General features: G+C 43.5%; 1 protein-coding gene across 3 annotated transcripts in view; it reads left to right on the forward strand.

Moving 5' to 3' along the window:
• Positions 1–2,853: 2,853 nt before the first annotated feature.
• XPO6 (exportin 6) overlaps positions 2,854–24,808 on the forward strand; it is a 114,681-nt gene continuing 92,726 nt past the window's right edge. The window contains exon 1 of one of the 3 annotated variants that reach the window (XM_048866290.2): positions 2,854–4,103. In XM_048866290.2, the coding sequence (XP_048722247.1) occupies positions 4,101–4,103 (3 nt within the window). In that variant the 5' untranslated portion in view covers positions 2,854–4,100. The remainder of the gene's footprint in view (positions 4,104–24,808) is intronic. The other 2 variants (XM_048866287.2, XM_048866286.2) reach the window with 2 other exon arrangements.

Genomic DNA, 24,808 nt, shown 5'->3' on the forward strand with positions numbered 1-24,808 from the left:
ATTGTTTTTGTTCATGCCCATTTAGCACAAATAACTAAGGAACACTAAGGAGAAAATCTCTCTCTAAAGAGTCAATACCTCACTTCTTCGATTGAGGGCTGAGAGAGCTCTTGGTCTACTTCTCTGAGCCTCTCCAGCAAAATTAGGGAAGATCTGACTTGAAATTGGTGTTGTTGAAGGGAAAAAAAGAAGAAAATCCACAAACCTTTCAGGCTTTCTTCATGCACCATAAAAATGGATACATTATTTTTTTCTCCTTTCCAGGTCATTTTTAATGACCAGCTGGTGTTGGTCTCATCTGCTGGGTCTCCCTGACCTTCTTTCTGCTTTTAACACACTGAATCATTTACATTCTGTGCAAGTGGGCTGAATTTTATCTTGTTTCATGGCACTAAAATCAAAACCCTTGGCAAACCCAATGCCAAAATAATGGGGTTTCCATGGCTCCCCAGACTGACATGCAATTGGAAGCTGAGTGCTGAAACAGATTTGTACTGGGAAGAAGTGTTTTCTGTGGACTGAAATGTACAACCTGGAGCATTTGTAAACAAACAACTCATTGGAATAACAAACTGTGATAATAAGATTAGTCCTTCAATGGTCACCATGGTAACCTATCTTCTGAAAATGCTGCTATAATATCTTGATTTAATGATCATTGAAATAAATGGCAGCTTGAGGCGATTCAGACCATTAAATACTCTTGTAAACGTGGTTCACAGCTCAGTTCAGCCTCACCTTTAATGGATCCTAATATTCTGCCATGCAATACACAGATTAATTCTTTGGCAAATGAGGAATACTGCTAAAGGATTTCTTTTACAAGCAGCTCAGCCATGCCTTAATCAGAGCATGGCTGCAGTTGGGGCAAGTCTCTTTGTTGTACCATAGTTGAATATTGTGACAAAATCTGGTTTCTGTGCTTTTTCTGCTGCCACTTAAAGGCCCAAAGACTCCTTCCACACCATGGACTCAATCATGTTTTTGAACCAGTTTGAGATGCACTTCCTGGTAACATGGCTTAAACATGTGGTGGCCCAGGCATAAGTTACAAAAACTGGCCAAATTCTGCAAACTGAACTCATAGTAGTAGCCACAGGAAATGCCATACTGCATCAAGACAGTGATCTAGGTAATCCAGTACTCTGGCTGACCAGTGGCCAAAACCAGATGATTCAGAGGAACGTGCAAGAAAACCCATAGTAGACAATTGTGGAATAACCAGCCATAAGTGGTGTGACAGCGGTAGCAATTTCCTGCAATATCTTTGAAAAACCTTATTATCTTTCAGAGTAGCAGCCGTGTTAGTCTATATTCGCAAAAAGAAAAGGAGTACTTGTGGCACCTTAGAGACTAACCAATTTATTTGAGCATAAGCTGTAGCTCACGAAAGCTTATGCTCAAATAAATTGGTTAGTCTCTAAGGTGCCACAAGTACTCCTTTTCTTATTATCTTTGGAGTTCATTATAGTAAATGTAAAAGTTACATATTATTGTGGGCCAGGATGGTCCTATATTGAACAATACGGCAGACAAGAATAATTTTTTAGACAAATATGTGCAAGTTGGATTTCCTGGGAACTAGCTAGGAGGAGGTGAATGGAAATTCCACAGTTCTCCTCACCCCAGATATGCAAAAATCCAGCCATTTGAAGCTATGCCCTAAAGAACAGACTGTTGTCTTCTGATTACCTGTTCCTGGAATCTGAAGATCAAAGGCTCAGGTCTGTAAGATGGAAAAACTAACCTGGGCGTGGATGTGCTTGTCCTGAACTGAAGGTATTATGAGCTTGTATGAGCCTGGAGGACTGACTCCTACCAGAGACCCTGCTGGAGTTGGAGTGGTCTCTGGTAAACTTATTAGCATGTGTGTAGGTTCTCTTATTATTTTTAATGTTTTCTCTGTAGTGCTTTCACATTAAGAATAAATGTGCTTACTTAGAGAGAGCTGTGTGATAATTTGTAACTGTGGTCAATTATGAAGAGAGCCAGAAAAATGTGGACGCTGGCCTGCTTAGGCCCCCTGGCTTGCTGGGAGTAATCGTGTAGACAGGGAACTGTGCAGCCTGGAAAAAACCTGTTCCGGAGAGAGAGAAACATGGCTCTCCCCCTTAGAGAAGTGACAGCAGAGGAGCCAGGAGTCCAGAGTGGGTTCCCTTGCTAGGCCACAAAGGGGGAATACAGGTGCAGTTGCTCTGAATTGTGACAAGGGGAGCTCCATCAGTCATGCCCTGCAGCAGGAGGGTTTATATCCCTTCTGTTTTGTTAAATCCTCTCATGTTACTGTGGGTGGTCTCATTATCAGTGTAAGTATACAGCCCTTCCTGGAGTCCTGCTAAGCTCTTGGCCTCAATTATATCTTGTGGCAGTGAGTTCCACTGACTAATTCTGCACAGTGAAATATTTGGGTACAGGTCACTCTAGCCAGCTGTAGCCAGCAGAAGAGCCCCTATGGAAGCACCCAACTCGGGGGGGGGGGAGGGAGGGGCTGCCCCTTCACTTGGGGATGGGAAGTGACCACCCCAAGCAAAGGTGAGGTGGCAGCCCCCTTTAGCCCTGCAAAGGAAGGGGGGGAGGGATGGGTGATGGGAAAGGCGGGACTGAGCTCGCGTCACGCGCAGCTCGGGGAACTAGCCTCCCACGCAGCCCGCCCATGCACAGTGCCAGGTAATCGCCTCACTGTCCTTTACCAACATGGCGGCCGAGGCACACCGCCCGCACTCGTGCGCACTGCGTTACGCCCCGACCGGCGGTACCGCTTCCGCCCCTGTCGATTTCGGATTGGTCAGGCCGCCGGCAACCCGGCCAGCCTCGTTGTGAGTCCATAGGTCGCTTCCGGCGGGGAGGGGCGGAGGCTGCCGTGCCCCCAGAGGCGGAGAGGAAGCGAGGAGGAAGGATGCGCCTGGTGCGGGAGCGGCGGTGACTGCGGGGCCAGGGGCAGCGAGGGGGGCTTCGTGCGGGGACAGCAGCGCGCATCGGTCGGGCAGAGAGGCGAGGGCCACCGGCACCGGGATACAGCCCCTAACCCCGGCCAGGGAGGGACACAGGCCTCCCTAACCCCGGCCAGGGAGGGACACAGGCCTCCCCAACCCCGCTACAGCCCCCCAGCCGCAACTCAAGGGGCCAGGCCTCTCTCGCAGGTTACAAACCCTTCAGTCAGGGAGGGACACGGGCCTTCTCCCCTTACAGCCCACAACCGCCACTGAGGGGAACAGCCCCTCCCCCCGCCAGGGAGGGACACGAGCCTTTCCCTCCCCGGCCCCGGATACAGCCCCCGCCAGGAAGGGACACAGGCTCTCCCCCCAGGATACAGCCCCCGCCCCCTGATACAGCTCCTCTCCCCCGCCAGGAAGGGACCGAGGCCTTTCCCTCTTCCGATACAGTCTCTACTGGGGGGGGGAATAGGCCTCCCCCAATACAGATCTCCCTGCCACTGCGGGGAACAGGCCTCTCCCTCCAGGTTACAGATCTCTCATCCAGGGAGGGACACTGGCCTTTCCCCCCAGGAGGAGGAACACACTCCCACCTTCTTTATTGCACACCCCCCCCTTCCTTGACAGGGTCCTTCAACCACAGAAAGGGCTATAAGAACTGTATTCCTTCCCCACACACACGCACAACCCTAGTAAGGGCACAGGTCTCCTTACATCACTGACTGCCCCCCTCTCTACAGAAAAAAAACAACCTCAGGGTGGGCCTTGGGACATAGGACTTCCCCCTGCACCAACAACAATAGGCAGGTCCCTACCCCAAGGCAAGGGCATTGGCCTCTGACTTGTTCTCCTCTCCCAAAGAAAAAAGAAGACCAGGCTTTTAGGTGTCTCCCTCTTTTAATTTAATAATTGCTGTACTCCTGTGGAGGGGAGAACTTTTAATGATTCTGTAACTGGCTCTCTCGGGCTGATGGGTTGCTGAGGCTGTGTGTGGGACAAGAGAGGAAGTGTGGGTCTTAGTGTTATTTTTAGGGAGTACTAGGGGGTAGGTTATTTTTAGTTGAATGGATGGGGAAGACCTGATAAAACTGCCTCTGACCATGACATGAACTGAGTGAGACAGCCATACCTAAGAACCAAATCACCTGAAACGCCTCCGAAATCACCATGGTAAGTGAGAGCAACATTGGCCAGTGTGAAACACAAATGCAAGGGGTGGGTGTATGGTTTGCCCTGTATGAGTACCCCAAGAGCGAGTGGGGTACTAGGTCCTGGGTGGCTGTGAATGGATTCAGGCAAAATGGAGGATAATGTACCTCTATGGGGATATGCATGTACCTGCCTGCAAGGGAATTAACTGCCACTGGCATGCTTGTGTTTCAAAGGGTGAGTATTGATACAGTCCACTGTCAAAAAGGCTCTTCTTGGGATGGAGAGGTGAAGTGTTTAAAATTGGGCTGTGTTAAAGGTGGAGCATGGATATAAGACACAACCAGAATAGTAGCCTGTAACAAAGAACCTTGTAAGGAGTGAGCACTATAGAAATGCCCCTTTTTTCTGCTTGATCAGCTGATTCTAATATCAGTCCATTCTTACTGCAGGATGTCTTGTCGGTATACCAGATAAAATACTCTTTCCCCGTGTGTGACACATGACTGCTAGGTGTGATGCTCTGTCCCCCTCGTGTGGCACTTAGACCACCTAAAGTATTGGTTCTCAACCTATTTACCATGGTGGGCCGCCTATGCAGCTCTTTCTGTTTTATGCCTGAGAATGTTGCATGGGCTGCAGCAATGTGCTAATTGGGCTGCAAGTTGGCCATGGGTTGAGAACGACTGACTTAGAGATTAATGAGTCTGCTAAGGCCTTAGCTAAAAGCCAAGTGGTTTTAGCTCCCTCAGTAGAAACTCATACACTAAACTTCAGAGGTCCCAGGTTTGATCCTGTCATTATTACATATGCACCTGCTAAAGTATTCAAAAATGCATTCTAAAAATAAACTAAACCATATGGTCTAAATTCGGCAATTGGGATCACACTAATAGATTCTTGTGACCACACAGAGCTTTGGGCTGTGCTGGTCTGAGGTCTATGCATGCAGATCCTGTTGCAGAATCAGCCTCAAGTTGGGATTTTTCTTGTAAGCAATTGCTCACAGATACTTAACGTTTGGCTTTTACTTTCAAAAGGACTGTATAAAAGCAGATTCTTCTTACTCAGCAAATCTAGCGTATATTCAGAATTGTACTGCTTTCTTTAGTGAAAACAATTATTCATTGCTTAGTTGTCAAACGCTATGGAAGAGTGAAATGGGTTCTTTCCTTCCCATACATCATAATGTAACAGAAATATTAACCAAGTTTCAGGTATTAGGCTGCCATTGTTCTGCATTTTGCTTTGTCCCTGTGATAATCCTATAGCATTTAATGGCGCTGCAAAGGTATAACATAGTTTGACCTACAGGCCTTCATTCCTGGTGGTGATGGGCAAAAAACCCCCAAAACCCAGCTTGAGTTTAAACCTACAGTAAGTTTGTGAGGCTGGCTGTTAGGAGTAAAAATATTCTGTTCAAGTTCTTACATTGTCCTCATCACTGTGTTATTGAAATGGCTTCCAGTAGTGCATTAAATGACATTGCTGGCATCTATCATGGCTAGTTCTTTTGTTCCTCTCTCTGGCAGAAAACTGCATGAGGACTTTTTTTAATGTATGGGGTGCTGTCATTGCGTTGCAAAGACAAGCTCAAAGAAGTATACCTTGAACTTACATGGTAAGTAGTGAGATTTGAGGTAGTTTTTTGATCCTATAGGGGTTCATTCAACTATCGTGGACCAGCTTCCGGGAAAGCTCTGTCTCTTGCACACAAGCTTTATCCTTGCTGTAGGAAGTTCCACAGTGCCATAGGTGTGGAGTTCTCAACCACAGTTCTCCTCCTCAAACTTTAGGCAATCTCTTAGACATCCTGAGTCCCATGTCTTTGAGTACCTTGAAGAAAAGACCTGAACTTTTGAATTAGATGTGATATTTTATGAGGAGATGATGTAGTGAGCCCAGAACAGGTTTGATGTCTTTATTATAGCCTGGTTTTGCTGAGGAGGCTTGCTGCTGCTTCGTTCTGCACTTGTTGTAGTTTACTGAGAACTGACTGTTTCATGCCCAAGTAAACTTCAACGCTGTACTCCCTTTGGGAGGTGACAAAGGTGTGTATTACCAAGGAAAGATCCTGATTCACCAGGATGGGAAGTAGTCTTCTAGCTAGCTGTACATGGTAGAACATGTTGCTTGTGGATGTGGCTCTATTAGTGCTTAGCATAAGTGAGGGGTACCGGAGCACTCCTAAACTGCAAACGGACGTGACCAGTTGTGGATGTACATTTTCAGCCAGAGGAGGATGCCCCATGGCTGCAAACATCTCAAAATTGTTTTCCTGTGCCAACCAACATGACCTCAGTTTTGCTTGAGTTTAAGTTCAACCAACTATCCTTCATTCATAAGATGATCTCAGCCAAGCATTGGGATAGTGATGTGATAATAATGGAGTCATATGAATGGATAGATGTCACTTGTGTCTTGTTGACGTTTGAGCCCATGATGTTTCATCAGTTCTCCTGTTGATTCCGTGTAAATGAAGAATAGGACCAGAAAGAGAGTTGATCGTGCAACTTTGGAAGTGAGGGATCTGATGGCAGAGGGTTCTACGTCACTGACATTTGTGTGCATCTCTCCAGGAAGAACTCTGATCTTTTCAGTACATTCCCCATGACCCTTGTCTCCTCTCTCAGGTGAAAGCAGTATTTCATGACTTTCTGCCTTACTTCAAGATGTCTACTTGTAAGCTGAGCACATGTAATCTGAGAACAGTAAGGCACCATAAACGTGGAACTCTACAATGTCATTTTTCAGAGTAGAACTGTCACTTAATAGGCGAATAAGTGGACTTGCCATTAAATTAATAGCTAAATACATCTAAAACAAACAAAAATAGTACTGCCCACAGTGGCTACCCAGCCTGGGGAAATCTCTGCTTCAGGAGGTTGGATAAATATCATAGCTGTATTTTTAAGAGGTGGAGTAGTCTTATGATCATTTACTTCTCTTAGCATGCATAACTACAGTTTTTCAGGTTTCATGCTTCAGGGTATAAACTAATCATCCCAGGTGTCAGAAGGGAATTCTCACCTTCACATGCATGCAGAATTATGCATTTGACTAGATGTATTACAGCTTTGTTTTCCTTTTTTCTGAATCATCAAATATTTGCTGCTGCTGGGGGCAGGATACTTATTATGAGGGTCATGATAAGGCATGGTAAAGCCTGTTTATAACTATTAACTTTAAGATTTTCCTTATATTCCTACTTTGTGTATCATTTCATTTATGTAGTACTCACCTTTTGTGTCACATCTATTCCCACCCAAAAAAAGGCCTTGGGAAAAGTGGTGGAGAGATGCTGTACCACATAATGGAAACAGACATAAATAAATATATTCCCCTGTTAACATACATCCTAATGAAAACAGGTTACTTAATTGAGGTTTAGTTGGATTGAAATTGAAGGAAATAGGGCCAAGAATGGTCATTCTTAAAGCTATTTTTCTCAAATGTGTTTTAATTTTTTTTTAAATGGGCAGGAATTATGGGAATTTCAAGGTGCAGAACAACTTTCACAGTGTAGTACCCTTCATAGCCAATGGGAGAAACTGAATTCATGCAGTCAGTTCAGAAATACTCTTCAAAGTCTCATAGAGCAAATGCTAACGTAGCTAGACCTAATTCTGTTAATGGCTTTAAAAACTAACGGTACCAATTTAAAGTAATTTTGCTATTTCATCGGTAACTCATCAGAGAGCAATGCTGCTGCATTCTGAACTGCAAGCAATAAAACAGCTCTATCAAGAGCTCTTTTAAACAACTAAAAATAAAGCTGTTGTGGTGGTGGTGTGAGGTGATCACAGGACAAACAAATGGGTAGAGCATATCACGTAACTTGAAAATAATTATTGTACCATAAGCTTTCAGTCCTTGAATGTTAATCCCACATCAGTGACACACAATTGTCCATCAGAACGAATTGATTTCTATCTTCTTTCCAGTTACACCAGCGAAGTCAGTTGATTGCTGAAATAGAAGTCAAAGTCCATTATATTAAAAGTAACTTGGGTCCAGCATGATAGAAACAGTCAGCTGAACCCAAACTAAAACCCGTGCAAGATCATTCATGATCCTGACAAGTGCAGTTTTAACTCAGGTTGGATCCAACCCAGGATCTTAGTGCATTTGTCTTAGAAAATACACTATTTTTTTTAGCATTTATTATGCATGAAACACCATAGTACTAGAACATCTCTTCAAGCATCGAATTATTACATTTGACTGACCAAAAATGACAGTTTGGGCTGCTCTACTGGGCACTGCCCTATGATATACCAAAGTGTGATTCCTGGTCCTCTGCTTATGTGGGCAGGAGTGTAGAGGGGGATGTACCTTGGTGTTGTCTGGTAAGTGTATTTTGGGTTGTTTTAAGAACAAAACAGCGAAGGTGGGGGGACTTCCTCCCGGAAAACCTGTTTTCTCTTCCATCATCACCTGCTTTAAATACCTCACTTCAGCCCATCCTTTCAGTCAAAGGACTGGAGGAAGGTTGTCCAAAAATACATTGGTGCCAGTCCTTGTTTGCTTCAAAGTGACGTGAAGCACTCCCTCACTTTGGGCTGGTCTACACTAATGCTGTAAGTTGATCTAAGTTACATTAGTTCAGGTACATAAGTTACATAACTGAAGTTGATGTAACTTAGGTCAACTTACAGCGGTGTCTACATCGCACTATGTCGACGGGAGCCGCTCTTCCGCCAACATAGCTTCTGCCTCTCGGAGAGGCATGTCTTCACCAGACCCGCTAAATCGACACCACTGCATCCCTCGCAGCCGTGCTGATTTAGCTGATAGTGTAGCTATGGCATTCATTTTTGGAGCAGAGAACTAAGTTCTGTGCTGCTGCTACTAGACGCCAACAGGACATAGAGAAGTAGGAAGTATACAGTGCAAGCAGCATCAGCATGCAAGTAAACAAAGAATGCCTACATAAAACAGGGGTGCATAGGATAACATACCACAGTTTGTAGAAATCAAAATGGACACTGACTGTTTGAGCCTTTTTCCTAAGCTTTGCAGAGCAGGGATCTGTGTGTGTATTTGTGCATGCTATAAAATAACCTTCCAATTGTTTTTGCAACCATATGTGCTATCACTTCCTCCTTTTAAGTAAAAAACTTACTCTGCAGAAATTGGCTGTGACTTAAGCCCCACGTTTGCCAGGAGATGCTGCCTGATTGCCCCGACAAGTAAATGTTAAGTCCTGGGTATTTTGGTCCCTGTCCAGTCTTGCTGGCCAGCTATACATTATTTTGTTATATAACTACCGAGGAAACCTGCTGCTGTACTGAGGTAGCCTACAATTGTTGCATAAACAGTGGGCTGCTTTCTGTGTCTTAAAATTTTTCATATTTTAAATCCCTTAGGTCATACATAACCTTAAAAAGAGAGCCTTTTTTTAAACCAGTCTAAGACAGTGTGGTCTAGTGGATTGACCAAACAAGTCTAGGAGCTTTAGACTTCTAGCCCCAGTTCTAAAGCGTTACTTCCTTTTTTGACCTTTGGCAAGTCATTTAACTTTTTGTACCTCCATAGCCCCATTTTAACAGATGAGGGAAATACTCCATGAAGATTGAGACTTAACTAATTAATGGTTGTAAAGTGGTTTGTATATAAAGTTAAATTCCACTTACCTGACAAATTTATACCTGTTCAGTGTTGCAACAAGATTATCTTGTAGACGTGTCCCAGAATGCATCGTTCCATGATGCGACAGAACTGGCTAGCTGGCTATGTCTGATACAATGCAAACTTTGTCAAAATTCTGCCCTGGAATAGGATAAGGCTGTGAGTTTACAGGCACACAAGTTAATTTTGGAAAGTTAGAGGAAAAGAGGATCAGAACTGAGATTGCAATGGAAAATTAGCTTCAACCTTAACTAGCGGGTGGCACATTTATGTAAACTGAGCTTATTCATTGTATCGCTCCATTCCACCGCACAAGCTCACTGTCCTTTCCATCACCATCTATTTTAGAGACTCCCTGCAGCTTCCCCTAATCTTCCTCTGCCAGGGGTTCTGTGCATCCCTTGTTCCCCCTCCTCCTATACCAGGTTCCCCCATTCTTCCCCCATACCAGCTGCTCTGGTGCACTTCTATTCCCCTCTGTGGCTGGGACTCTCTCCCATTCCCCCATCTCCCACAGCAGGGTTTACCCCCATTCTGTCTGTTTTGTAATGTGGTATTTTTTGATTGTTTCATCTGATCAATTCCAGAATTCCAGGGAATATTCTAGGCATTAGTGGCTAGAACCCTATTGATTTTGGGGAAAATTAGTAAACCAAAAGGAGGGAAATGGAGGAAATGTGAAGCCCCTGCCATCTGTTTAACACCACCACAACCTTAAAGCACCTCTGCATTTGAAATGCCCATCAAGTTAAGTATAAGGTCTTCACAAGCTCTGCCATCATTAAGAAGCTACCATCTCTTCATAATAAAAGCTTTTACTTTTAAAATAAGTTCACTATCTCTATAGTGCCATAGGCATGCTTTGTGAAAATGAAGCAAGGAGTCAAGTTCGATTGGCATGAGAAACATAATGCAAGTAAATGCTCAGTGTATAGAACAAGAAGCATGGTCAAAAAATTACTTCAAACTGAGAGAGTAGTTTTAAAGTACTTTTATAATAATCATGATTAAGGCTAGTCATTTGTCATGTTCAGTTATATAAAAACTTATGGTTTGTTCATGAAAGGTCAGGGAAGAAGAGAACTGTTAATTTTAAGGAAAGCAGTCATGGTTATGTAGTCAAAGTTAAATATTCTTTATTTGGTATTCAACTAATAGTGTAATGTCACTTAAAATCAGTATCCCTGTTAAGCCAGCAGGTATCCTGCAACAGCAACCCCTGCAGATTAGTCCAAATGTGGATTTCTGTTCTCATTGCCTCAAGTACATCCCTGAGATTAACTTGGCAGTTCTCTCTGTTCTCATAAATTAGTTCAGCTGTTTACCACCTCATCCACAGACCTCCTCTGCCAAAACAAAACTCTCAGAATGTCAGTTATACATCTGTTGTACTGAGAATTTTGCTTCATAACTTTTTTTAATGGTTTGCTGAATTGACCATTCCAACCAATGATGTGTTTTAAGAGTGTGGAGTTAGCAGTCTGGCTGAGAGAGACGCTCAAAAAAAAAAAAAAAATGACAGGTTTCAGAGTAACAGCCGTGTTAGTCTGTATTCGCAAAAAGAAAAGGAGTACTTGTGGCACCTTAGAGACTAACCAATTTATTTGAGCATGAGCTTTCGTGATCTACAAAAAAAAATGCTCATTCAGGTAATACCATCCAAGAAGCAACTTGATCAGCTGTGCATGCTTTGCTATTTCTTTCTGCAAATTTGAGTTCGATGTTCAAGTGGGTCCTCAAATAAGAGACAGTCTGTTCTCTGAAACACCTGCACTGATGCAAATATCCTTCTCTTAGAATCCTTGAGTAGATGAGCATGTTAAATTTGTTAGGAAAGTGGATTCTACTCACAAGATACCTTTATTTCTAGCTCTTTTCTTTGAGGTGCTGGGAAAGTGGGATTGTCTTAATTTTATTGCTTAATTTAAATAGGTTTTTATCCAAGTGTCTGATTCTCATTAATTATCCTTAAGGACGGGAAAGGAAGCCTTTTCTTCTCTCACTCCACCAAAAGTCTCTCCTATAGTCTCTTTGAACAGAGCCTCCACAAATTAAAGGTCCCCTTTTCAAGCCCCACAGGCACTTCTTTGTCTAAGAGCTTGTCTACACTACAGAGCTTTTGCTGGTATGCTGATGTAGCCCCTTTGTAGAGATGCAACATACGCTGGCAGGCGGAGTTCTTTGGCTGGCCTAGCTAAACCGCCTCTCCAAAAGACATTAGCTTTGCTGACAGAAGCATTCTTCTGTCCGCGTAGTTGCACCTACCCCAGGTGTTATGCCAGCACAGCTAATGTCGGCTAAAGAGGTGATTAGTCAACACTGCTAGCTGACGTAGCTACACTGACAAAACTTTGTAGTATAGACTAACAATTTCTGTCTTTCAAAATTTTCTGAGACCTTTGACTTACGCTCCAATTCTGTGTTTCAACCTCCCCATATTTGTGGCAATATCTACATGTTCGTAGATGCCTGCATCCATTTTGGTGATTTGTTCTACTAGTTCTTCTATGTTTCTAAGATTTTTAATTGTGGCTTGAATTTCATTCTTCATGGATTTTAGTTCAGGAGCAACTTCTTTGTGTCACTTTTGTGGAAAGGGCATGTTTGTCTTTTTCCAATTGATTTTGTGTACTGGCTGATTAGAGAGCCAAATCCAAGTATTGGCAACAGGTGACTTCTGCATCTTATCAGAAAAGTTCTTAAATTTTGGAGGATCTGTCTGACACTTTAAGTAGAACTTGTTTTTTTCTCCCCTTTTATTTATTTTTGCACCTTCTAAAATAAGAGTTTAACAGTCTAACAAAAGAAGAATGTCCCCTTTTGTTGTAGCAACATCAGAAGACAAGTAAATACTCTCTTCTTGTAGATTGAAGATGGCTTGGACAAAATTCAGCAAGGTTCTCTCTCCTTGAGCAGTCAGACTCTGACAGGAGTGTTAAGAGCAACTTTTCCAGACCTTCAAAGCAGGTTCCTCAAAATTCTGTTTTCCCTTTTTCCTTTTCCATTTCTTTGCTTGGGGGGTGGGGGAGAGGGGGTTTTTAGAGTTTTCAGCAGTTCCTGTTGCTAGGGGAAGGAGAATTGAGTTCTTTGCAGCTGCTGCTGCTCCATGATGTTTTGGGGTGAGGTAGAAATAACACGATCCAGTGGCTGAAAATTGAAGCTTAGACATATTCAGACTGGAAATAAAGCATACACTTTTAATAGTGAAAGTAATTAACAATTGGAACAATTTATCAAGGGTCGTGGTGGGTTCTTGGTCACTGATTATTTTTAAATCAAGATTGGTTAGAATTATTTTGGGAAAGTTCTATGGGCCTGTGTTTATGCAGGAGGTCAGACAATGGTCGCTTCTCACCTTGGAATCTGAGTCTGAGATGCTCCATAGCAAGGACTCTCCTACTCTTATGACTGGAAGTCCCCAAGTTTCAAGCTCCCCTCTGTGGGCAGCTGCAGGATCAGGAGAGTGAGGTTGATCTCTGTGCTGGGGGAGAAAAAGGAAACTGCCTTGCAGGAGCTTTTCCCCAAGGCTCTGGCATCTGCTTGTTGCTTCTCAGTGGTGGTGATCAAGTGGTGGACTGGAGTGCATCAACTCAGGCTGATCCATACCTAGTCATATATTGGCCACTTTGTTATACTTCCTGTTCCTCTAGTTCAGGGGTTCTCAAACGGGGGTTGAGGTTATTACATGGGGGGTCGCAAGCTGTCAACTCCACACATGGTGGGGCTCAGGCTGACAGCCACAGCCCCTCCAGCCCAGCTCCACCCCCAACCCCCTTTGCCACCAGCATTTAAAATAGTGTTAAATATTAAAAAAAAAAAGAAAAATTAATTTATAAGGAGGGTTGCACTTAGAGGCTTGCTGTGTTAAAGGGGTTGCCCATACAAAAAGTTTGAGAACCCTGTTCTAGTTGAAATGTGGGAGGTCAGCCCTTCACTTGTACATGCATTCTACACATAGTGGGTCCCATCTGCAACTGAAGGAGGATTCAGGTGAATGAGTCCTTCTGTATTTAAAGGGATATTTCCATGGCATTTTTTCTTTGCTTCATCAGTGGACTAGGTACTTACTCTGATTTTGCTGCTCTTGGAACAAATTTTTACAAAAAGAGGAAATAGACGTTTTCCTTGGTAGAGCTCCTTCCATAAGGTGAGGTGGTAGCCGTCTTGGGGCTTAATATTAGCCACCAACTCCCTGTATATCATCTCAAGACTCTTACTTGGGGCAGGAGTTAAATTAAACAGCCTTAGCATTCCTTGTTCATCCTTTCTCTGACACCCCTCCTCTGCAAAAACGTGGTACTGTAATAGTATTATTATTTATCTTGAACCAACTTCTGTAGAAATAAATTAAGTGCAGCCAACGTGTTTGTTGCTGTACAAGTCATAGAACTCTCAATTCCTGCCCAGAGGATCTTATAATCTAAACATTCCAGTCTGTAGTTCTGTGCCAATAGTGCTCTGTGTGTGGCAGCATGACAAGAGCTTCTGCCCAAGGTGGTAGGTTTGACTCTTAACAGGAATGGATGCCAGAGAACTACCTGGAGAATGTGAAATTGGGATTCCCAGATGTAATTAAAGCTCCAGCATTCATTGCCTTTTGCAAGCTGAGTTGATCAGATACTGGATTGTGCTTAAATTGGCAGTTCTCTTCAGGGGAATGTGCTGTACTGTCAGTTTCTTCTTCTATTCAATTTCTATTTGTATTAATGGAAAGCTTTATCTAGTAAATAGGTAGGTGTGTATTTTTAGGGCTCTGTAGGCTTGGATTACAATCAAATGCAAATTAGAGTCCTTGTTTGCTTGTTACTGTGAGAATTGTTTGTGTTGTGTGTTCAGCCAACTTATTTTTTGTCTGTGTAGCTCTCAGTTCAGATTTGTGTTTGCAAAATTGTAGGCTCTAAAGTGTTCAGACTCGTGCTCTTGAAAACGCACTAAAGCAGATTGTACAGTTTGGTACAGGTAGGCAAATGTGATACTGTTAACTCTTCTGCCACCCTCAGACTCTGAACAAAAGAGAGATGTAGCTACTACAATAGAATAGCTCATTAGAGAGAATCTTCTTTAAAAGCAGTTTAAAATGTGATGTCTTTGTGCTGATGAGGAGGTGGAGCAGTGTTCTGTTTTGAATGTTCAGTCAAAAGCTTTACACACACAAAAATGCTCAGCTGCTGATGACTTTAAATACAAAGCTGGGAGAGTTTGTTTGTTGCGATTCCTCACCTAATTCACATTGTGTACTGTCACTCTGCATTGTTCATATAATCTTCTGTGCCAATCGTGGTGGTTCATCGGGAAAACAAAGATTCCAGACTTTACATTAAAAATCCTTTTTCAGTGGCCAAAATATTGGCGATCTTCGGATACATGATGATCTTTGGATACTCTGAACCATTCTTCCCCTTTCTGTTGAATATGGTTTCCTGCCTCTGAGAACTTTCGCTTATTTATTCACTCAAAATTCCAATGGACTTGATAAGCTAGAAATGGAAACTAGTTGTACACATTTGTTTGGCCTGTTGTGTGATCTTGTTTGTGCATTTTAGATGTGCTTATCTAGGTAAAGGGGAAATGATCTCAAGCTGTGGTGACTGACTTCTATCACAGATTGACTTCCTATATTAACCTTTCATTTTTTTTATGGCACCCAGAAGTGTGCTCTGATGCTTTACAGGACAAATAGACAAGGTTCCTGTCTCCAGGATCTTTCCATTCTTATTTTAGGTCTGACACAATGATTTGGGGTAACAAGTAGTAAGGAGGATGTGCAATGAAGGGCAGGACTGCCAAGTTATTTGATTTAGGCATATGAACTTCCAGATTTAATTAACAGGATTTTAATTGTTGAGTCACTATTCGCAGGTACTGAGGAAAAAGCAAGTCATCTGTGTAGTATCTCACCATCCATAAACTGGCAACTGGGTTAACCACACTGGGCAGGTATTTGGCTTTGTTCAGTGTCTGCTGAGCTCTAAAGAGCATACATCTATTTTACTTTTTCTTGGGTTAACTAATTTGATCCATGCCGTTCATCTGTGATAGCTAGAAAGAAGCAGTTCCACTTGTTGCAAAGAGCTGCTTATCCCATTTACACACTGAAGAAATGTGTAGTGGTTGGAGCTGGACTGTGGGTTCTAGTATTAACTCTATTTACTTTTAACCTTGGGCAGGTCATGCAATCTCTGTGCCTCAGCTTATCTATAAAATGATATAGTACCGGGGTCTTCAATCTCTCATAGTGTAGAATACATCTTAATAGTGTTTGTCTTGGACACTTCCCCTCTCATTTAGGATCACACAACATCCTTGTGGCAGCTATAGCAATTGCTCACATGGGAAAGTAATGTATTTTATAATCCTCTCTTAATGCAGCTGGAATCAAGGAGGAAAGTCAGTATCCTGTAACCAGCCAGCACCCCACAGACCACCAAGGGCCTACAGCAGGGGTCGGCAACCTTTCAGAAGTGGTGTGCCGAGTCTTCATTTATTCACTCTAATTTAAGGTTTCATGTGCCAGTAATGCATTTTAACGTTATCGGAAGGTGTCTGTCTATAAGTCTTTAATATATAACTAAACTATTGTTGTATGTAAAGTAAATGTTTAAGAAGCTTCATTTAAAATTAAATTAAAATGTAAAGCTCCCTGGACCAGTGGCCAGGACCCGGGCAGTGTGAGTGCCACTGAAAATCAGCTTGCTTATCGCCTTTGGCACGGGTGCCATAGGTTGCCTACCCCTGGCCTACAGATCACAATCTGAGAATGGCTGATGTAAAACTCATTTCATAGGGGGGGTGGCTTATGCTTAATGTTTGTAAAGGTGCCATATAAAAACTTATTTTGTAAATCCATATGCCACTTAGTGTCATTATTCCAGCTCTTCTAGCTTCATTTGGCAGGTTTCTCGAAGAAAATGTGGACCCTGAATATAACACTTTAGTTGGGGTCTATGAGCGAACACAGGTGTTCTTAAAGAGCAATGCAAGGTTTACTGTGCCAGCGCTGTTCAGATGGAGGAGGAGGAGCAGGCAACTCCCAAAAGGCAGCTGGATTGTATTTACCATTGGCCCAAATGCAATCATCAGTTAAGATAGAATTTGATCCTGAACATTTGAGCCTTTTTTTTTTTTTTCCAAAACATGGCTTTAGGTTTAATTAACTGTGTTTCCAACTATGTCTGTACAGGAAGGTTTGAAAAACATGACACACACACACACACACACCCTGCCCCTGGTCAGGGGTAGTTAAGATGCTTTTGAATGGACTGTGAAATCTTTATTTATTACCATTATTATTATTGCCATGTGAAAAATGTTTCTCTGGAGTCTGAACCTTGACTATACCTTGGCCAAGAAATTTGGGCCTTGACAAAAAATAATTGATTACCCTAGATATTTTAAAAGCTGGTCGTGCCGGCTTGAGCACTTATGCGTATCAGAAGATGGTATTTTTTTACTTAATAGTGACAAATTTCTTGCATGTGAGAGAGATTTCCATAGCACAGTCCACTCCAGAAGTGGCCAGTCTGTGGCCACTTTTATTCCTTAGGTGACTGCTAAGAAAATGTGTAAAAAGAAAAGGAGTACTTGTGGCACCTTAGAGACTAACCAATTTATTTGAGCATAAGCTTTCGTGAGCTACAGCTCACTTCATCGGATGCATACTGTGGAAAATGCAGAATATCTTTTTATATACACAGAGAATATGAAACAATACCTCCTCCCACCCCACTGTCCTGCTGGTAATAGAAAATGTGTGTTTATTTTTTTTAACAGAAAATGAGCTGTGCCCTGGGACTTTTAAATGGAAGTGGTGTTAAATTCCTGGAGCAATTCTAATATGACAGAGCATTCCAAATAGCTGCTGTGTGGCTGCTCAGCAGCTCACATGCTGGCCATCTTGCTATGTCGCAGGTTGGGAGGGAGAAGAGAGTAGCTCTGGTTGCTCCTTCCTCACCTGATGTGTTTAACTTTTGTTGTTGTGAGATACAGGAATAGTTCTTCATAATTTTCTGCAGTGGGTTTTGTCTTAAATAGTGGTGTGGAGATAAGTCAGTTTTGCAGGTGGGGTGCCATGCTGATGAATTGCTGAAGCTCTGGCTGTTAACATGAATGGAGCAGATCACCAGATTGTGTTTGCAGTCTGCTCATCTATTCAGATATACCGTGCGTGTTAGCTGTTTCTGAACATAAAATGAAGCTTCCTCTAGTTTCGATTCGTTAAACCACAAAGTGCTTGAAATACAAAAAGGAAATTCAGAATGAAGCCTGAAGAACTCCTTTAATTTGCCAATAGTACATCAGTAATTTAGTACATATAATATAGGGATTATTCTGCTGGTGTAAGCACTGTTTCAGACTTGTAACAGGAGACTTGCATTTGAGCATTGTAGATATTTCTCCCACTGTTAAGGAGACCCTTTCAGCATAGTGTCAGCGTCTAGTATTGCATTGTAGACCCATACTGTCTAATGGTATTAGTCATTCCAAAAATGACTAAAAGGTAACATCTAAGTGCCAATTTTAATACTGGTTGTTCCCCTTACAATTCTGCCTCCATGTAGTGCATTTTGACCTTTCTAGAGATGGGGAATTTGGTGCGTAAGAATTTTGCATGCTTGTTACGCTTCATGATCCTACCTTTCATCAATAAATGATGCAAATTCAGGGGCTATGCTTTAGTTGTGTCACAGATTACTGTTTAAAACTGCCATTATCAATAAACTTGGTTCATAATTTGCTCAACTGCATCTAGGGAACTAAAAGTCTGTAAGGGTTTGGCTGGGTTATTAACAAACCTTAACACTAAAGGTCACCTGAGGAAAGTTTATTTAAAAGATGAGCTTAAAGTGACCCTTCTAATTTTTTCTGGTTCTAATAGCTTCTTTGGAGTTGTTCATATCCTTGTATTGCCTTCAAGTTCTCAAGGGATCACCTGAAGATTTCCCACCAGTTCTTAATATAAATTGGTTGAGGTGAATAATTTTCATGGTATTTTAATACATTCGATATTCACCTTCAATTGAGTATTCTTAAAAGTGAGCTGCAAAGTGGGTGGTCGGTTGTTGTTGTCTTTTAAATAGCTGTAACATTCAATAAGGAGAAATAATATGGCTGTTAAAATGTATGAGAAATCAGAGCTGTGGCCGTCTTGGTTTCTCCACTAGTGGGTGATGTCTCAAACACCAAAAATGCTATTTTAATAAATAAAATTGATAAATGTTTAAGTTGCATTCATTACATAGTACCCAAAGGCCCAGGCCAACATCAGGGCCCCATTGTGGCTGGTGCTGTCCAAACCCCACAGAAGGCACTCTCTGTGTTGAAGAACTTAGTCTAGTTTGTATGACCATTGGAAAGAAAACTGAAGAGGTGGAGAGGGTGATGGGTAAGAAAATGCTTTTACATAGGCTTGGAATAGTTCCATGGTTCTGAATCACTGTTTTAAAAAATCAGCAGTCCCCAGTGGCTTTCTGTGTGGCCATTATCAATTTACTTCCTATGGGCAGTACAGAAATAGATGTTGGGGAGGAATTTGGAGGAGACGGTAGTGCTTCACAAGCTGTTTCACTTGAGTGTTCTGTATATAAGGGGGCTGTGTGGAAGAATGCGCAAAGGAGAGAAATGAGGCAGCCAGTGGTTCAGGCTGGCACAATTGTATAAAGTTGAGTGCATGCGTCCACACTAAACACATTAATTCGGCGGTGTGCGTCCACAGTACTGTGGCATGCGTCGACATTCCAAGTGCTGCACTGTGGGTAGCTATCCCACAGTTCCCGCAGTCCCCACTGTCCTTTGGAATTCTGGGCTGAGCTCCCATGTCTGATGGGGCCAAATGTTTGTCGCGGGTGGTTATGGGTAAATGTCATCAGTCAGCCTTTCCTCCCTCTGTGAAAGCAACGGCAGATAATCATTTCATGCCCTTTTCCCTGGATTGCCCGAGCAGATGCCATAGCACAGCAAGCATGGAGCCCTTTCAGCTCATGGCAGCAGTTATGACCATTGTAAACACCTCACATGTGATTGTGAAGTTTATGCACAACAATCACCTGAAAAACCAGGTGAGGAGGCGACAGCAGCGCGGTGATGAGGACATGAACGCAAATTTCTCTAAAACCACGGTCCCCAGCAATTTGGAGATCATGGTGTTACTGGGGCAGGCTCATGCTGTGGAACGCCGATTCTGGGCCCGGGAAACAAGCACAGTGTGGTGGGACCGCATAGTGTTGCAGGTTTGGGATGATTCCCAGTGGCTCCGAAACTTTCGCATGCGTTTGGGCACTTTCATGGAACTTTGTGACTTGCTTTCCCCTGCCCTGAAGCGCAAGAATACCAAGATGAGAGCAGCCCTCACAGTTCACAAGTAAGTGGCAATAGTCCTGTGGAAGCTTGCAATGCCAGACAGCTACTGGTCAGTCGGTAATCAGTTTGGAGCGGGCAAATCTACTGTGGGGGTTGCTGTGCTGCAAGTAGCCAATGCAATCATTGAGCTGCCTCTATCAAAGGTAGTGACTCTGGGAAATGTGCAGGTCATACTAGATGGCTTTGCTGCAATGGGATTCCCTGACTGTGGAACCACCAGGGCAGCCAGTACATAAAGGGTACTCTTCAGTGGTGCTGCAAGCACTGATGGATCACAAGGGACGTTACACCAACATCAACGTGGGATGGCCGGGAAAGGTTCATGATGCTAGTGTCTTCAGGAACTCTGGTCTGTTTAAACGGCTGCAGGAAGGGATTTGCTTCCCAGACCAGAAAATAACCATTGGGGATGTTGAAATGCCTATAGTTATCCTTGGGGACCCAGCCTACCCCTTAATGCCCTGGCTCATGAAGCCGTATACAGGCACTCTGGACAGTAGTAAGGAGCTATTCAACTATAGGCTGAGCAAGTGCAGAATGGTGGTAGAGTGTGCATTTGGATGTTTAAAGGATCGGTGGCGCAGTTTACTGACTCGCTCAGACCTCAGCGAAACCAATATTCCCATTGTTATTGCTGCTGGCTGTGTCTCCACAATCTCTGTGAGAGTAAGGGGGAGACATTTATGGCGGGGTGAGAGGTTGATGCAAATGGCCTGGCCGCTGAATACGCGCAGCCAGACAGCAGGGCAGTTAGAAGATCACTGCAGGAAGCACTGTGCATCAGAGAAGCTTTGAAAACCAGTTTCATGACTGGCCAGGGTACTGTGTGACACTTCTGTTTGTTTCTCCTTCATGAAAACCCGCCCCCTTGTTGCCTCTAAATTCCCTGTAAGCCACCCGCCCTCCCCCCTTCGATCACAGCTTGCTTGCAAAGGAAGTAAAGTCACTATCGTTTAAAAAATGTGTTCTTTATTAATTGATTATAAAAAGAGGGAGATAACTCACAAGGTAGCCCGGGTGGGGTGTGGGAGGAGGGAAGGAAAAGGCTACTTTAAAATTGTTGAATGACAGCCTTCTGTTGCTTGGGCTGTCCACTGGGGTAGAGTGGTTGGATGCCCGGAGCCTCTCCCCACCCCGCATTCTTGGGTCTCTGGGTGAGGAGGCTATGGAATATGGGGAGGAGGGCGGGCGGTTAAACAGGGGCTGCAGAGGCAGTCTGTGATCCTGCTGCTGTTCATGAACCTCCACCAGATGCTGGAGCATATCCGTTTGATCCTGCAATAGCCCCGGCTTTGCATCATGCCTCCTCTGATCTTCCTGCCGCCACCTCTCCTTACGTTCATTGGCCGCTTTCCTGTAGTCTGCTGTTGTGTCCCTCCGCACGTTCTGCTGAGCTCTGTCAGTGCCGGACAACTGCATGAGGTCAGAGAACATTTCACTGCGCGTGCGTTTTTTTTCGCCGCCTTATCTGAGGTAGCCTTTGGGATGGAGGAGGGAGGCTTGAAACATTTGCAGGTGGAGGAAAAAAAGGGAGTGAAGTATTTAAAAGGTACGTTTTACAGAAAAATGGCTATACTCTTTCATGGTGAACAACACTATTCACATTACATAGCACATGTGATTTTTGGTACAAGGTCACATTTTGCATCTTACATTGAGTGCCTGCGGCTTTGGTGTTAGATTACACACTCAGTGCTGGCAACAGAATTCTGCTTGCAGGCGGCCATGGTAAGCCATAGTCTTTCGGTTTCTGCAACCTTCATAACAGCAGCGCCCTCCTCTCCCATACCAAGCAAAGCACATTGAGTGGGCCATTTAGTGCTGCGGTTTTCCTGTTAATGTGCAGCAGCAGAAACAAACTACCTCCCCCCCCCCATTCTCTGGGATGATCGCTTTACCCCTCACCCCGCCGCGTGGCTGGTATCAGGGAACATTCTTGCTAGCCAAACGCAAACAGCTCAGCACCAATGCCCCCACCACCACCCCCTCCACGGTGGCTAACTGCAGGGAGGATTTCTTTTCTGCCGTAGGCAAACAGCCCAGTAGGAACGGCCACCACCTCTGAATGTCCCCTTAATTAAATTCCCCTATTTCAACCAGGTTACCATGAATGATATCACTCTCCTCAGGATAACACAGAGAGATAAAGAACGGATGTTGCTTGAATGCCAGCAAACATCAGGACTGTACGCTGCCAAGCTTTGTCATACAATGATACCAGATTATTTGCTACTAGCATGGTGTGGTAAAGTGTGCTACCATGGAGGACGGAATAAGGCTGCTCTCCCCAGAAACCTTCTGCAAAGGCTTTTAAAGTACCTCCAGGAGAGCTTCATGGAAATGTTCCTGGAGGATTTCTGCTCCATCCCCAGACATGTTAACAGACTTTTCCAGTAGCTGTACTGGCCACGAATTCATCCCAAGTCCTCATGGCTACTTAATCATTAAAAAATGCTTGCTTTTATAACATGTATTATGTTTAAAAAGGTCCACTCACCAGAGGTCCCTTCTCCAGCTTGGTTGGGTTGGGAGGGTATTTCAGTCAGGGTGATAAAAAGATCTTGGCTGTCGGGGAAAACGGTGTGCTCTCCTCAAGCTCGTCCTCCCCCTCCTCATCTTCCCCGTCCACAAAATCCTCAGCCATGGTGGAGAGTCCACAGAGTCCATCGGAGTCCACGGATGGGGTGGGGCAGCGGTGGCTGCCCCCGCTAGAATTGTATGCAGCTCAGCGTAGAAGCGGCATGTATGGGGCTCTGTCCCAGAGCATCTGTTTGATTCTTTGGTTTTCTGGGACGCTTTTCTGAGCTCCTCTAAGTTTCACGCGGCACTGTGTTGCTTCCCTGCTGTAGCCTCTGTCCCTCGTGGCCTTGGAGATTTTTTGAAATGTTTTTGGTATTTCATCTTTTGGAACGTAGTTCTGATAGCACGGATTTCTCTCCCCATACAGCGATCAGGTTCGGTCCATGCTGGAGCTCTTTTTTGATTCTGGGACTGCATGGTCGCCTGTGCTGATGAGCTTGCCTGGCCACACAGGAAATGAGATTCAGAAGTTCCCGGGGCTTTTTCTGTACACCTGGCCAGTGCATCAGAGTTCGGAGTGCTGTCCAGAACAGTCACAATGGTGCACAGTGGGATAGCTCCCGGAGGCCAATACCTTCGAATTGCGTCCACACTAACCCTAATTCAAAACGGCAATGTCAGTTTCAGCGCTAATCCACTCATTGGGGAGGAGTACAGAAATCAGTTTTAAGAGCCATTTATGTCGACAAAAATGGCTTCGTTGTGTGGATGGGTGCAGGATAATTCGATTTAATGCTGCTAAATCTGACATAAACTTGTAGTGTAGACCAGGTCCAGGGGGGGGGGGGGGCAGGAGGGAGGTGACATAAGAATGATGTCCAAGATCCTAGTGGTTGCATTTTTAATACACTGGGTTTAGTCCTCTGACTAGTAGGTGGCTAAAATTTCTCAATGCTTGTTAATTTACAGTATATGGTGCGGCCATTTACCCAACACTCACTAGCCCAAGGAATAAGTCTAGTGGCCTCTGAAAAATATCTCTGCTGTCATAACCTCTCAACACATGATGGTATTAAACAAGGCTGGAAGAGTCAAAACAAAGGAATGGGTGTTTGGATTCAAAATGTGACTAGAGTAGGGGCAGATTACTTAACGAGAGATTTTGTCCTTCAGCTTCATTTTGAGAGGGAAGATACCATCAGTATTGTGCCACAAAACACTGGATGAACTGTAGCATTCAAGGTGTGTGATTTGCAGGGTATAAAACCATTCTCAAATGTCAGAGGAAACTGCCCCAGCTCTGTCTGACACACAGCTGAAGTTGTATTTGTGGATGCAGTTAACATTTTGTAAGAACACTTAGCTTTTAGTAGGTTTATCTGTTTTTTTTTTCCTTACCGGGATATGCATGTCTTCAAATTCATACCTAAGGAAAGCAACAAGAGACACCAGCTTCCTCTTAAAAATGTTTGGCATCAGCTTGTAGGCACCGTATTTAGCGCATAGTTCTTGTCCTGATCAATATTCTATCCTGAGCTGTTAATAGCAAACATTAAAAGGTTAACAGCTTGTGTTGGTATGGGAAATCATTAGAGACAAGCTTTTAAAAATATTCACTTCCTTTTAAAAAGCATTAAATCTTGAAAGCAAGACCTGAATAATTCAGTCATCTCTATAGGAACAATGTTTTTTGGGGTAGAGGAACTGAAAGCCTAATATCTAGGTTTAGTTTCGAATTTGTGAAAATTTAGTTAAGCTTTTTACAGTGTGAAATGAAGGAAGAAGGTGATACTGGGGAAACAAAACCCAAAAACCTTTAGAATGGAAAAGCCTCCCAGGGGAACACTTTAAATTGTTTGTAGAGTAATAAGTCGTTTCTAATTTTTTCTCAACCACCGTAGTTTCTTTACTTGGGGAAATAAAAGGGTACTCTCTATCTTGATTGCATCTGAAACAAACTCATATTTAAGATAAATCTGATTCTTTCAAATTCTAAAGCTTTAGACCTTTTTAAGTGGATTCATGCAATGTTGTTGTAGCCATGTTCATCCCAGGATTTTAGAGACACAAGGTGGGTGAGGTAATATCTTATATCGGAATAACTTGTATTACTGAGAGAGACAAGCTTTTGAGACTACACCAGGGGTCGGCTACCTTCTGCACACGGCCTATCAGGGTAAGCTGCGAGACATTTTGTTTACGTTGACCATCTGCAGGCA

Source organism: Caretta caretta, chromosome 10 (genome assembly GCF_965140235.1).
Source record: "Caretta caretta isolate rCarCar2 chromosome 10, rCarCar1.hap1, whole genome shotgun sequence".
In the NCBI taxonomy this organism is placed as follows: Eukaryota; Metazoa; Chordata; order Testudines; family Cheloniidae; genus Caretta; species Caretta caretta.